Below are 13,722 nucleotides of genomic sequence, written 5' to 3' on the forward strand. Positions count from 1 at the left end.
CCAGGTAGAACCCTTTTGGGTTCCATGTAGAACCCTCTGTGAAAAGGTTTATACATGGAACACAAAAGGGTTCTATCTGGAACCAAAAAGGGTTCTCCAAAGGGTTATCCTATGGGGACAGCTGAATAACTCTTTTAGGTTCTAGATAGCACAATTTTTGTGGTTGTTTACGTGGCACGTGATTAATAGGTCTAGATCTAAATGAATGGAAATGTCCTCCCTCCTTTCCCCCCACCCAGTATTCCATCAACAAAATGAATAACTCTCCCCTGATATAGTGATCTTTCTGTCTCTTGACACTTTCATCACGATTGATCACTCTGTATCTGTTTTGAAATCACCCCTATTCTATTGTCGCCATGTTTGTGACTGTGGCTAGAGTTGTTTGACATATGGCCCTTTTAACACTTGTTTCTCTTCCTGCTTCTTCCTTCCTCCATCTGTACTGCTAAAGGCTATGGTGAGTAACACCGTGACTGATTCCAAATGAAAAGAGAATGTTGTTAAGACGTACTGGCTTTGTTTGCTCTCAAGGGGAATAGCAATTTGTGTAGAGAAGCACTTCATTCCAGATACCCATGACCCCTGCTTTCTTGTATACACTTGGGGAGAATACAGCTGGACTGCTTTGTGACCTGTTGCCTTAATGAGATGTAATTTCTTCCAAACTATGTTAAAATATATTAAAGTAAGTAGCAAGAGAAATAGACTTCTTTCTTTGAGCAAAATCGAACTTGTTACTTTGTTTTAAAAGTGCTTATTGAATGTATTTCAATCGCAGTATGTACAAAACTACTATATATTAATCTTATCTCTTCATTCAATCAGTCATTAATTCCTTCCTTTCTTTCTGTCCCCTGCCTGGCCTACCTCAGTCCCTGGCTCAGAACTCCAGGAAGGCAGGGTTCACATCAGCTATGGCGTCCAGCACTCTCAATAACGAGGAGCTGGTGCGTTTCTGGCTCTTTCTTTTCTCTACTCTCAGTATATCCAGATAGTGGACTTTTTCCCTCTCTCCATGTAGTCATAGATTCCACTAATTCTTTGACTCTGTATATATGTCCTCTATGTTTTCCTCTCTTGTAGAAGAGCCATGTGTACAAGAAGACCCTACAGGCTCTGATCTACCCCATCTCCTGCACCACGCCCCATAACTTTGAGGTGTGGACGGCCACGACACCCACCTACTGCTATGAGTGTGAGGGGCTGCTGTGGGGCATCGCCCGCCAGGGCATGAGGTGCACCGAGTGCGGGGTCAAATGTCACGATAAGTGCCAGGACCTACTCAATGCTGACTGCCTGCAAAGTAAGTAGAGCCATGTTGAACGTTTCTCAGTGAGTGGTAAAGTTTTGTTCAGTTGGTGCTAAAACATAATATAATGATAAAACATAAACTAACAACACAAACTGTGTGGGATACTACAGACTGTAAGCTGCTTTGGATAAGAGTGTTAAATGGCTGTCTGGCATTCCCCTTTGACTGTCATACTTCAGACTTTTCCCTCCTCTCTCATCTCTCCTACATCTCTCACCCCACTCCCCTTGTCCTCTTCCCTCCCATTCGCTCACTCTGCAGTCTCAGGCACTCTCTATCTTTTATTTGAATTTAAAAATTAAAAAATTAAAAGCCATTTGTCTTTCCTTGAGATCCTCTCCCCCTTTCCAACTCTTCGTGAACGTTTCACAGGTCTACAGATACTGCTGAGCACTCATTGATAAATCACACTGTATACTATGTATGTTAATTGTAAGTTAATTGAAATGCATTCCAGGTGACTACCTCATGAAGCTGGTTGAGAGAATGCCAAGAGTGTGCAAAGTTGTCATCAAAGCAAAGGGTGGCACACTTCTTTGGTTACTACATGATTCCATATGTGTTATTTAATAGTTTTGATGTCTTCACTATTATTCTACAATGTAGAAAATAGTAAAAATAAAGAAAAACCCTTGAATGAGTAGGTGTGTCCAAACTCATATATTTTTTATTTTTAGGTAATTGAATCAGGGGCCTACAAAAGGGGGGCCGCTGGCCACATGCCACCAGTTGCCCATTCCTGCTGTAGAATAATACAACATAGACCTTATTTGTCATGTAACTCAATAAATCAAATCTGACCCTCATCTCTCTTGTCTACCCCAGGGGCAGCGGAGAAAAGTTCTAAGCATGGGGCGGAGGACAGAACCCAGAACATCATCATGGTTCTAAAAGACAGGATGAAGATCCGAGAGAGGAACAAGCCGGAGATCTTTGAGCTGATCCAGGAGGTGTTTGCCATGGTCAAAGCCACTCACGTCACCTACATGAAGCAGATCAAACAGAGCGTACTGGATGGCACCTCCAAGTGGTTGGCCAAGATCAGCATCACAGGTGAGTGAGTGAGTGAGTGTGAGAGAGAGAGAGAGAGAGAGAGGATACCAGGGTTTCAGAGTTGGAGTGCTGATCTAGGACCAGGTCCACCTTGTCCATATCAGAATCAGAAGAAAAAAAATCTTATTCATTATGATCTAAAAGGGAAAACTGATCCTAGATCAGTACTCCTATTCTGAGACCCTTTGTGAATAGTATAAGTTCAGAACCATCCATTTGTAATGCTCTGGCAGATGCCATTTGGAGTCTGACTCCATCACAACACACATCATCCACCCTCTGTCTCCTCTTGCTTGTTTGTGTTCCAGCTCTATTTGTTGTAAAGGTCATTCTGTTCTGTAGACCACTGAGTCACTGTCTGACATGAAGGAGACAGATTAGATAACGGTCCCATATGAAGAGGGATTTGAGAGGGAGGATGGGAGTGTGAGTGTGGGAGAACTCTCGACCTAGCCTGGTAAACTAGGCTCTGCTCAAGTCTTGTGCTATTGACTGTCTCTCCATCTGTTTGAGGTTTGAAGTACTCCGAACTTTGTAGACCAGACCTATACTCATGTCATTCATATTTTATTAGCAATGTTTTTGCTTTTTAAACTCCTTGAGATTTTTTTACTTGTATGTGCTGTGTACTGCAATTCAGCTTTTAGCTGCCAAGTACGGCTTACTGGTAAAAATGTAATAAACTACTACTACTAATACTATTAGCCTCTAAACTAGACTGACCGCTGTGCTCACTAGTGAAACAATGATGAGTGCAGTAGTCAGCCATACTGACCACCTGATGCTGCCACCTGTTCCCTCTCCTTCCTCCCCACAGTGCTGTGTGCCCAGGGCCTCCAGGCGAAGGATAAGACAGGCTCCAGTGACCCCTACGTCACGGTCCAGGTGGGCAAGACCAAGAAGAGGACCAAGACCATCTACGGAAACCTCAACCCTGTCTGGGAGGAGAACTTCAACTTGTGAGTAGAGAGAGAAAGTACTTTTTTTGTTTAGTCATTTAGCAGACACTCTTATCCAGAGCGACTTACAGGAGCAATTAGGGTTAAGTGCCTTGCACAAGGGCACATCGACGGATTACTGGACTGGAATAACATTGAAGGTTGTGTATTCACAGATTGTGAATGGATGACATCTCTCTCTCTCCCCCTCTCTCTCTCTCTCTTTCTCTGTAGTGAGTGCCACAACTCCTCGGACCGGATCAAGGTGCGGGTGTGGGACGAGGATGATGACATCAAGTCTCGGGTGAAGCAGAAGTTCAAAAAGGAGTCAGATGACTTCCTGGGTCAGACCATCATCGAGGTCCGCACGCTGAGCGGAGAGATGGATGTCTGGTACAACCTGGGTCAGTACAGTCACAGTACAGGGGGAAATAACCACTTGTTAAGCTAATAAACCCATTCATTGAGCCTCTGACACTTCAGATCCATATAATTACTTTCTAGGTATCCATACGATGAGGTTCATTTGGTGAACTAATTTGTGTGAACTATCCTTTTAAAAATGATTTATTTCATATAAGAGTCATTATCATAATGGTTGAGGTCTTTATCAAAGATAGTTGTTGTTAGGTTGACTGTGGTATGTGTTGACTGAGAGTCTTGTGTCTGGTCCCTCTCTGCAGACAAGCGTACAGACAAGTCAGCCGTGTCTGGTGCCATCAGGATGCACATCAATGTGGAGATCAAAGGAGAGGAAACAGTCGCTCCATATCATGTCCAATACACCTGTCTGCACGAGGTAAGTTGTGTGTGTGTGTGTGTGTGTGTGTGTGTGTGTGTGTGTGTGTGTGTGTGTGTGTGTGTGTGTGTGTGTGTGTGTGTGTGTGTGTGTGTGTGTGTGTGTGTGTGTGTGTGTGTGTGTGTGTGTGTGTGTGTGTGTGTGTGTGTGTGTGTGTGTGTGTGTGTGTGTGTGTGTGTGTGTGTGTGTGTGTGTGTGTGTGTGTGTGTGTGTGTGAGAGCATGTGCGCAGCATGGGTGCCTGCCTGCATAAAGTGTGTGTGTCTGTGCGTGTGATCGTGCACGCGAGCCTGTGTATGCTCCTGCCTTCAGGTGCAAAGTGATGTTAATAGCCCAGTCATCTTGGTTCATTTAGCTGACTGATGTAGCAGTCTTTCAATGAAGTTGTTGCTTCAGATGAAATAGAAGTTAATATCCCACAAAGGTGTCACCGCCTGCATTGCTCTATCAAGATAAATACCACATCAGATATAAAATACCACAGATAATATCTCTGACCTTCTTCAAATATGGAACTGTCTACCATGTTTATGCTAAATGATCATTGCTCTATATCAAGTCATTACTTGGTACAATATCAGGACATAGTTTGCAAACAGCTGAACCTAACAAGAGCTACTATTCAATTGTACTGTAAATAATGGTCTGTACCAAATTCTCTCAATCTTCACAATGACTCAACACACATTGCAATGGTGAGTCGTGACACTGAATGATTAATATATTCCTGTACTATTTCAGGTACTAGCTGTTGGCACATAAAACCAACTGATACATTTCTCATGAAAGTCAGTCATGTAATGAATGAATGGCGGCCCAGGACTGAATAAATGATTAATTGAGCAACCCTCTGAGCACTGATCAGTCAGTCATCCAGTTAAATAGTCAGTCAGATAGATAGATAGATAGATAGATAGATAGATAGATAGATAGATAGATAGATAGATAGATAGATAGATAGATAGATAGATAGATAGATAGATAGATAGATAGATAGATAGATAGATAGATAGATAGATAGATAGATAGATAGATAGATAGATAGATAGATAGATAGATAGATAGATAGATAGATAGATAGATAGATAGATAGATAGATAGATAGATAGATAGATAGATAGATAGATAGATAGATAGATAGAGACGGACGGACGGACGGTCGGTCGGTCGGTCGGGTCAGTTATATAGTTAGTCAATCAGTTGTTAGATAGTCAGCCAGTCAGCCAGTCAGTCACTCAGTTATATAGTTAGTCAATCAGTTGTTAGATAGTCAGTCAGTCAGTTAGATAATCAGTCAGATAGTCAGTTAGATAATCAGTCAGTCAATCAGTTAGTCAGTCAGAGAGTCAGCCGGGCAATCAGTCAGTCAATCAGTTAGTCAGCAAGTCAGATAGTCAGTCAGTCAGATAGTGAATCAGTCAGTTAGATAGTCAGTCAGTCAGTCAGTTAGATAGTCAGCCAGTCAATCAATCAGTCAGTCAGTCAGTCAGTCAGTCAGATAGTCAGTCATATAGTATGTCAGTCAGTTAGATAGTCAGTTAGATAGTCAGCCAGTCATTCAGTCAGATATTCAGTCAGTTAGATAGTCAGCCAGTCATTCAGTCAGATAGTCAGTCAGTCAGTCAGTCAGATAGATAGTGTGTGTATTTTACTCTGCTCTCCTGCTCAGACACATTCACACAGAGATCATGATGAAAGCTCCCTTCATTCAGCCTTAGCAACTTCAACTCATTAACATCATAGTCTAGATTGAATAACCCGTCTCTTTCATCCTCTCTCTCTATCTCTCTCTCACTCTCGCTCGCTCTGCCTACAGAACCTCTTCCACTTTGTCACAGATGTGCAGAGCTCTGGTGTTGTGAAGATTCCTGATGCTAAAGGGGATGATGCGTGGAAGGTGTACTTTGATGAGACTCCTCAGGAGATAGTGGATGAGTTTGCCATGCGCTACGGAGTGGAGTCAATCTATCAGGCTATGACGTGAGCTCAAATGTAGTACCCTACACACCCTGTCAGTGACACTCTGCAATAGCATACACATTACCAGATTGTAATGTGATGTATTGAGAGAACACCTAGTGTATGGTTGTGTTTAGGATGATACTGTGGTACACCCTAAACATCACAAGGGAATGCATGGGCAGCTTCATTAATACTAAAGTGATAATGTTTATGCCGTGTGTGTTCTCCCACAGTCACTTTGCCTGCCTGTCGTCTAAGTACATGTGCCCTGGGGTGCCGGCGGTAATGAGTACCCTGCTGGCCAACATCAATGCATACTACGCCCACAGCACCCAGGCCACCAACAGCGTGTCTGCCTCCGACCGTTTCGCCGCATCCAACTTCGGGGTGAGTCGCCCCAAATGAATGAGGGTCCTTTTTTGGGCATCCCTACCCCATTGAAGTTTAACTGTAATACGGTTAAGGTTACGTAAGGTTTATTGTTAAGTTTAGTGTAAGGGTAGGGGTTAAGGTTAGAGTTAGGGTAAGGATGTCCCAAGGATTCCGGATAGCACTAACCAATTAATGAGGGATGGACAGATACATAATATGATGCAATGCTTCAACTCAATGTTTAAGGTGAGCCAATGGATATGCTAGCTCTTAGGCTAATTTGTTGTGGCGTATTTTTGTTATTTCAGAAAGAACGATTTGTGAAGCTCCTAGACCAACTCCACAACTCCCTTAGGATTGATCTGTCCATGTACCGGGTAGGCTACTCTTAACTTTCTCTCTTCTATTTCTCTCTCTCTGTTTTTCAATCTGTGTCCTTACCTACCTCTAGATCCCTTTTGCAAAACCAATTAACTAGCCTGCTAATATTGTTCCTCACTAAGTCTAGGAGTCTTAGGCCTAGTTAACTGGTCTGTAACCAGATATAAGATGTGCATCGATGTGCGAAATCTGCGTATTAAATCAAATAAAATTGTATTAGTAGCATGTGCCGAATACAACAGGTGTAGACCTTACAGTGAAATGCTTACTTACGAACCCCTAACCAACAAATCCGTTAAAAAAAATACGGATAAGAATAAGAAATAAAAGTAACAACTAATTAAAGAGCAGCAGTAAAATAACAATAGCAAGACTATATACAGGGGGGTACCGGTACAGAGTCATTGTGCGGTACAGAGTCATGTAGGTAGAGTTATTCAAGTAGCTATGCATAGATGATAACAACAGAGTGTAGCAGCGGTGTAAAGGGGGGGGGGGACAATGCAAATAGTCTGGGTAGCCATTTGATTAGGTGTTCAGGAGTCTTATGGCTTGGGGGTAGAAGCTGTTTAGAAGCCTCTTGGACCTAGACTTGGCACTCCGGTACCGCTTGCCACTCTGAGCTGTCTGATGCTGTTATGGGACTGTTCTAAGTGCAGACACAAACAATATTTTTTTTTTGGGGGGGGGGGGGGGGAGAGAGATAGATAGATATAAACTACCAGGATAAACTTCAAACTCTCTCCCCCCAAACAAAAGTATTGTTTGTGTCTGCACTTAGAACAGTCCCATAACAGCATCAGACAGCTCAGAGTGGCTGGGCCTCGTGGGCAGGGAGACCTCTAATTTCTCTGCTTTCTCTGTCGCTCACAGACACACACAAATACACACTTTCTCTCTCTTTCTATCTCTCTCTATCCCTCTCTGTGTGATGTGAGAAAGGAGGCTGATGTGTTAATTGGGCTGATGCCTCGTCATGCACACACAGGGTCAGTGAGGTGAAGAGCTGAGGGAATCAATGGCAGAGAGAGACTACTTCTTCAGCACCACAGCTCTGGCTAGATTATACAAAATCTCACTGTGGATCTATCATCTGTGTGTAACAGAATAACTTCCCAGCCAGCAGTCCTGAGAGGCTGCAGGACCTCAAGTCTACTGTGGATCTGCTCACCAGCATCACCTTCTTCAGGATGAAGGTAACTCTCTCTTCTCTTTCATTTCACTCCATCCGCTCCTTGGATCACCTCTACTTTGCTCTGGTTGGTACCACATGTATCCATTCTTGTTTACACTGTACAGTATCGCTACACTACATGCTCTTTTCAAACATGCATCTTCACTGAGTTTCTTTGACCCAGTGTGGTTGTATGGGCTTTCCCAGTTTCAGTAACTTCTCAATCTGTCTGTGTCTGTGTGTCTGTACTCAGGTACAGGAGCTACAGAGTCCCCCTAGAGCCAGTCAGGTAGTGAAGGACTGTGTCAAGGCCTGTCTCAACTCCACCTACGAATACATCTTCAACAACTGTCACGAACTCTACAGCCGCGAGTACCAGACAGACCCGGTGACTTTGTGTCTGTGTGTGTGTGTGTGTGTGTGTGTGTGTGTGTGTGTGTGTGTGTGTGTGTGTGTGTGTGTGTGTGTGTGTGTGTGTGTGTGTGTGTGTGTGTGTGTGTGTGTGTGTGTGTGTGTGTGTGTGTGTGTGTGTGTGTGTGTGTGTCTCTCTCTGTCCGTGTCATTAGCACCTCAGGTGGTCTCCATCAAGCCTGTACAGGATTTTTATATGGATTTACAAGCCTTGTTTTTGCGTTATTAAAGTGGGGCGATTCATTCCGACTCCCTTCATGAATTTCAAAAGCTAATTTTTCCTTTGAATAAAACATTCCACCCTGAGGTTCCTTGCAATATTTTGTTAAATCTTCAGTTCATTCTTCAGTTTGAACCTCTGCGGTGGTATGAAAACTTTTTTCTGACTTTGTCAGCTTTCTTCAAAGCACTAAACTTGCTACATGTGGTTTGATGGGTTCATCAGCTCATTAGAGTAGCGAAGAGATAGATATCATTGGAGTTGAGTGGTAGGGAAGAGATATATATCATTGGTGTTGAGCGGTAGGGAAGAGATATATATCATTGGTGTTGAGTGGTAGGGAAGAGATATATATCATTGGTGTTGAGTGGTAGGGAAGAGATATATATCATTGGTGTTGAGTGGTAGGGAAGAGATATATATCATTGGAGTTGAGTGGTAGGGAAGAGATATATATCATTGGTGTTGAGTGGTAGGGAAGAGATATATATCATTGGTGTTGAGTGGTAGGGAAGAGATATATATCATTGGTGTTGAGTGGTAGGGAAGAGATATATATCATTGGTGTTGAGTGGTAGGGAAGAGATGTATATCATTGGTGTTGAGTGGTAGGGAAGAGATGTATATCATTGGTGTTGAGTGGAAGGGAAGAGATGTATATCATTGGTGTTGAGTGGAAGGGAAGAGATGTATATCATTGGAGTTGAGTGGTAGGGAAGAGATGTATATCATTGGTGTTGAGTGGTAGGGAAGAGATATATATAATTGGTGTTGAGTGGTAGGGAAGAGATATATATCATTGGTGTTGAGTGGTAGGGAAGAGATGTATATAATTGGTGTTGAGTGGTAGGGAAGAGATATATATCATTGGTGTTGAGTGGAAGGGAAGAGATGTATATCATTGGTGTTGAGTGGTAGGGAAGAGATATATATCATTGGTGTTGAGTGGTAGGGAAGAGATATATATCATTGGTGTTGAGTGGTAGGGAAGAGATATATATCATTGGTGTTGAGTGGTAGGGAAGAGATATATATCATTGGTGTTGAGTGGTAGGGAAGAGATATATATCATTGGTGTTGAGTGGTAGGGAGGAGATGTATATCATTGGAGTTGAGTGGTAGGGAAGATATATATATCATTGGTGTTGAGTGGTAGGGAGGAGATGTATATCATTGGAGTTGAGTGGTAGGGAAGAGATATATATCATTGGTGTTGAGTGGTAGGGAGGAGATGTATATCATTGGAGTTGAGTGGTAGGGAAGAGATGTATATCATTGGAGTTGAGTGGTGACGACGCAATATATATCGGACAAACTACGATAGTAGCTACAATAGTAGCCCATGTGATAGTATCCCAGTGACTGAGTGTTGTTTTGTCCAGGCCAAGCCAGGAGTGGTCGCTCCAGAGGAGCAGGGTCCCAGCATCAAGAACCTGGACTTCTGGTCCAAACTCATCACCCTCATCGTGTCCATCATAGAGGAAGACAAGAACTCCTACACACCCTGCCTAAACCAGTGAGTCTATCACTCTCTCTAACCATATCAGTCTGTTTCACTGTCACTCTCTCTCCCCCTGTCTCTCTTTCTCTGTCTCTCTCCCCCTGTCTCTCTTTCTCTGTCTCTCTCCCTCTGTCTCTCTCCACCTTTACATCCATATGTAACTCCGTATCTGTTTCTTACCATCTGCCACGCACAGGTTTCCTCAGGAGCTCAACGTGGGTAAAATCAGTGCTGAGGTGATGTGGAACCTGTTTGCTCAGGATATGAAGTACGCCATGGAGGGTGAGCACTGAATAATGTTGCACCTCACCACACTGTTGGTCTAGATCTGTCCTAGTAGTTGTCTTCTGTTTTTATGGGGCTGTTATAATGCATTTACAAGCAGATCTGGCACTCTCTCTCTTTTCTCTTTTCTCTCTCTCTCTCTTTTCTCTTTTCTCTCTCTTTTCCTCTCTCTCGATCTCTCGCTCAACTCTCAGAGCATGAGAAGAACCGGCTGTGTAAGAGTGCAGATTACATGAACTTGCACTTCAAGGTCAAGTGGCTGTACAACGAGTACTGCAGAGACCTGCCCTTCTTCAAGAGCCGTGTGCCTGAGTACCCGGCGTAAGTGCCACCTGTGCCATGATGACACACACTCACCTTAAAACACACGCATGCATGCAGGCACATACCCACATACACACATGCACTCACTCACACACTACCTCCCTGGTACTATACAGCACAGCCCATAAGCAGTTCCAGATGGACTGCAGCGGCAGGTTTTCTCTCAGACCCCAGAAGTAGTTTGAAATCAAAAGTTCCCGTGGGGTTGATTCAAATTAAACCACCCCCATGTGATGTCTCCTAGGTGGTTCGAGCCATTTGTCATCCAGTGGTTGGACGAGAATGAGGAAGTGTCTCGAGACTTCCTGCATGGTGCACTGGAGAGGGACAAAAAGGATGGGGTAAACTCTTCTCCTTATGTTCTCAAAATGAAAGTTGCATTGTTTGTGGCAGAATGAAAGTAATCCCTTCCTTTGTAGCTCCTCACTAAACCTCCTAGTTATAAGGCAGACTTGTCCTCCTCCACGTCTCCAGCACTCATCAAAGACTTCCCTGAGACAATGGATGCCGAAGCACAGATGTTGCAGGGGAGACTCGAGCTCAAAGTAGAAAGTAGGGAGTTTAGAATATAAAGAGATGTTCTCAGAAAGTAGAGAGAGGCTATAAAGAGATTTGTGCAGACTCTTCTCCGGTAGGGAGATAAAGTCTGACTGTACCAGCCTGTGGATTAATGAGCTCTGTTCCCAACCAATGGGAGCTGCCCTTCCCTCATTACCCAGTAGCACCTGGGGGAGCCACCACACTTACCTCTGTCTGCCAATTAGAGGCAGACAGACAGACAGACCCACCTGACCCGGCCGTCTGTCTGGACTGCTGTCTGGCTGCAAACAACCCTAGTGGTCCTCAGGACAACTATCATATCTATTTACTCTCTCAAAGCTCAGTGGTCCTGCAGGCCAGACACCATCTCTCTCTCTTCTTCCCCCGTCTCTCTCCCCTGATGTTAACAATCCATGGCCTCTGTCCCCCAATCATAATGGTATCTCTACTCCTCTCCCCTTCTCTGCTAAGGACCACTCTCTCCTCTTCTTCTCTTCCTTCCCCTCTCTTCCTTCCTCTCTCTCTCAGCTGTGTTAAGTAAAACTCTTTCCTCTCTTTTCCCTCTTTCCCCAGTCTCTGTCTCCTCTCCTCCCGTTTCTCTCTTAATGCTCTCTCTCTCTCCTTTCCCCCTACAGTTCCAGGTGACTTCGGAGCATGCTCTGTTCTCCTGCTCCGTGGTGGATGTCTTCTCTCAGCTCAACCAGAGCTTTGAGATCATCCGCAAGCTGGAGTGTCCCGACCCCCAGATCGTAGGCAACTGCATGAAACGCTTTGCCAAGGTACACTACAGTATTCTACACACTATAGCCACTTCATTCATGGCTTCATGATGGTAAGCTGAGCCTAGTCACAGAGACAGTGGTTGACATACTCCTATCTCCTCCTGCTCTCTCCTCAGACAATTGGCAATGTTCTCATATCCTACTCTGACATTATCTCCAAGTGCTTTGCTAACTACGTCAACATGGAGAAAGTGGTGAGTGTCCAATCACTGGACGTGACACATGTTGGGTGGGGATGCTCATCAGTATAGTGTAGTGTTTGTGCATTTCAGTGAAAATGTGTGGTATTTGGATAGTGTAGTGGATAATGACTTTGTGTTGTTTGCAGCCATGCATCCTGATCAACAACATCCAGCAGCTTAGAGTTCAACTGGAGAGGATGTTTGAGGCCATGGGAGGAAAGGATGTGAGTGGCTCTCATATCCCTGTCTGTCTGTCTGTCTGTCTGTCTGTCTGTCTGTCTGTCTGTCTGTCTGTCTGTCTGTCTGTCTGTCTGTCTGTCTGTCTGTCTGTCTGTCTGTCTGTCTGTCTGTCTGTCTGTCTGTCTGTCTGTCTGTCTGTCTGTCTGTCTGTCTGTCTGTCTGTCTGTCTGTCTGTCTGTCTGTCTGTCTGTCTGTCTGTCTGTCTGTCTGTCTGTCTGTCTGTCTGTCAGTCATTGCCAAGAATGTCAGCCTTTTTTTGTTTTTTGCAAGCTCTATTCTGAGCAAAGATTATGATTTGTTTCGTTTTTGGACTGTGTTAGGTTTGAATCCGTCCGTCCGTCTGGGGATGTGTGTGCCTGTGTGGACAGGTGTGTGTTTGTGTGTGCGTGGACGGGTGTGTGTTTGTGTGTGCGTGGACGGGTGTGTGTTTGTGTGTGCGTGGACGGGTGTGTGTTTGTGTGTGCGTGGACGGGTGTGTGTTTGTGTGTGCGTGGACGGGTGTGTGTTTGTGTGTGCGTGGACAGGTGTGTGTTTGTGTGTGTGTGGACAGGTGTGTGTACATGTATCTATTGGTGTGTGTGTTTCAGCTGTGCAAGGAGGCCAGTGACTTCCTGAAAGACCTGCAGTTGAAGCTTAACACTGTGATGGATGATCTCAGCAGGATTTTTTCTGTCAGGTGAGCTAGGCACACTGGTGGGGACTGTCAGGCAGCAGAGAGGCATCAAACAGCCATTCCATCTACCCATACTCACCAACTCCAATATATATTTCATTAATATCACAGTGCCTTTCTCTCCATGCTACGTAGTCTCATCCGAATATGTCAAAATGATGGCATTTAACCTTTTTATGTCACTTCAGCTGAGATATTAGTTACGTCACTTTCTATGTCTCGTGTGTTTATGTGTGTGTGTGTGTGTGTGTAGTTTCCAGCCACAGATTGAAGACAATGTGAAGCAAATGGGAGACATCCTTGGCCAGGTGAAAGGGACCAACGTGGGAGCTAACAACTGCAGCAGTGTGGCCCAGGACGCTGACAATGTTCTGGAGCCTATCATGGATTTCCTGGACAGCAAGTGAGAGAGAGTTGTCCTGTAATGTTGCTAATCCCTTTTTGGCTGCAGTCTCTATTTCTTTCTTGATTTAACTTTTCCAGTCTCTTTCAATCTTGACGTCTTTTTCCCGCTCCCTATCCCTGTCGCTCTCTCTTTTAACTCATCTTCTCATCTTGTTCTTTCTTTCCT

At 44.2% G+C, this 13,722-nt stretch overlaps 1 protein-coding gene across 1 annotated transcript in view; it reads left to right on the top strand.

Moving 5' to 3' along the window:
• The window catches only part of LOC139579664 (protein unc-13 homolog A-like), a 97,308-nt gene that overhangs the window by 65,076 nt on the left and 18,510 nt on the right, over positions 1-13,722 (top strand). The window contains exons 13-32 of the mRNA XM_071408519.1: positions 829-950; positions 1,087-1,306; positions 2,141-2,368; positions 3,186-3,327; positions 3,541-3,710; positions 3,990-4,105; positions 5,921-6,084; positions 6,300-6,453; positions 6,747-6,815; positions 7,926-8,015; positions 8,247-8,381; positions 10,007-10,140; positions 10,322-10,407; positions 10,605-10,731; positions 10,979-11,075; positions 11,910-12,053; positions 12,173-12,250; positions 12,385-12,462; positions 13,066-13,154; positions 13,405-13,554. Coding sequence (XP_071264620.1) covers positions 829-950; positions 1,087-1,306; positions 2,141-2,368; positions 3,186-3,327; positions 3,541-3,710; positions 3,990-4,105; positions 5,921-6,084; positions 6,300-6,453; positions 6,747-6,815; positions 7,926-8,015; positions 8,247-8,381; positions 10,007-10,140; positions 10,322-10,407; positions 10,605-10,731; positions 10,979-11,075; positions 11,910-12,053; positions 12,173-12,250; positions 12,385-12,462; positions 13,066-13,154; positions 13,405-13,554 — 2,593 coding nt within the window. The remainder of the gene's footprint in view (positions 1-828; positions 951-1,086; positions 1,307-2,140; positions 2,369-3,185; positions 3,328-3,540; positions 3,711-3,989; positions 4,106-5,920; positions 6,085-6,299; positions 6,454-6,746; positions 6,816-7,925; positions 8,016-8,246; positions 8,382-10,006; positions 10,141-10,321; positions 10,408-10,604; positions 10,732-10,978; positions 11,076-11,909; positions 12,054-12,172; positions 12,251-12,384; positions 12,463-13,065; positions 13,155-13,404; positions 13,555-13,722) is intronic.

The sequence above is a fragment of the Salvelinus alpinus genome, chromosome 6 (genome assembly GCF_045679555.1).
Source record: "Salvelinus alpinus chromosome 6, SLU_Salpinus.1, whole genome shotgun sequence".
In the NCBI taxonomy this organism is placed as follows: Eukaryota; Metazoa; Chordata; class Actinopteri; order Salmoniformes; family Salmonidae; genus Salvelinus; species Salvelinus alpinus.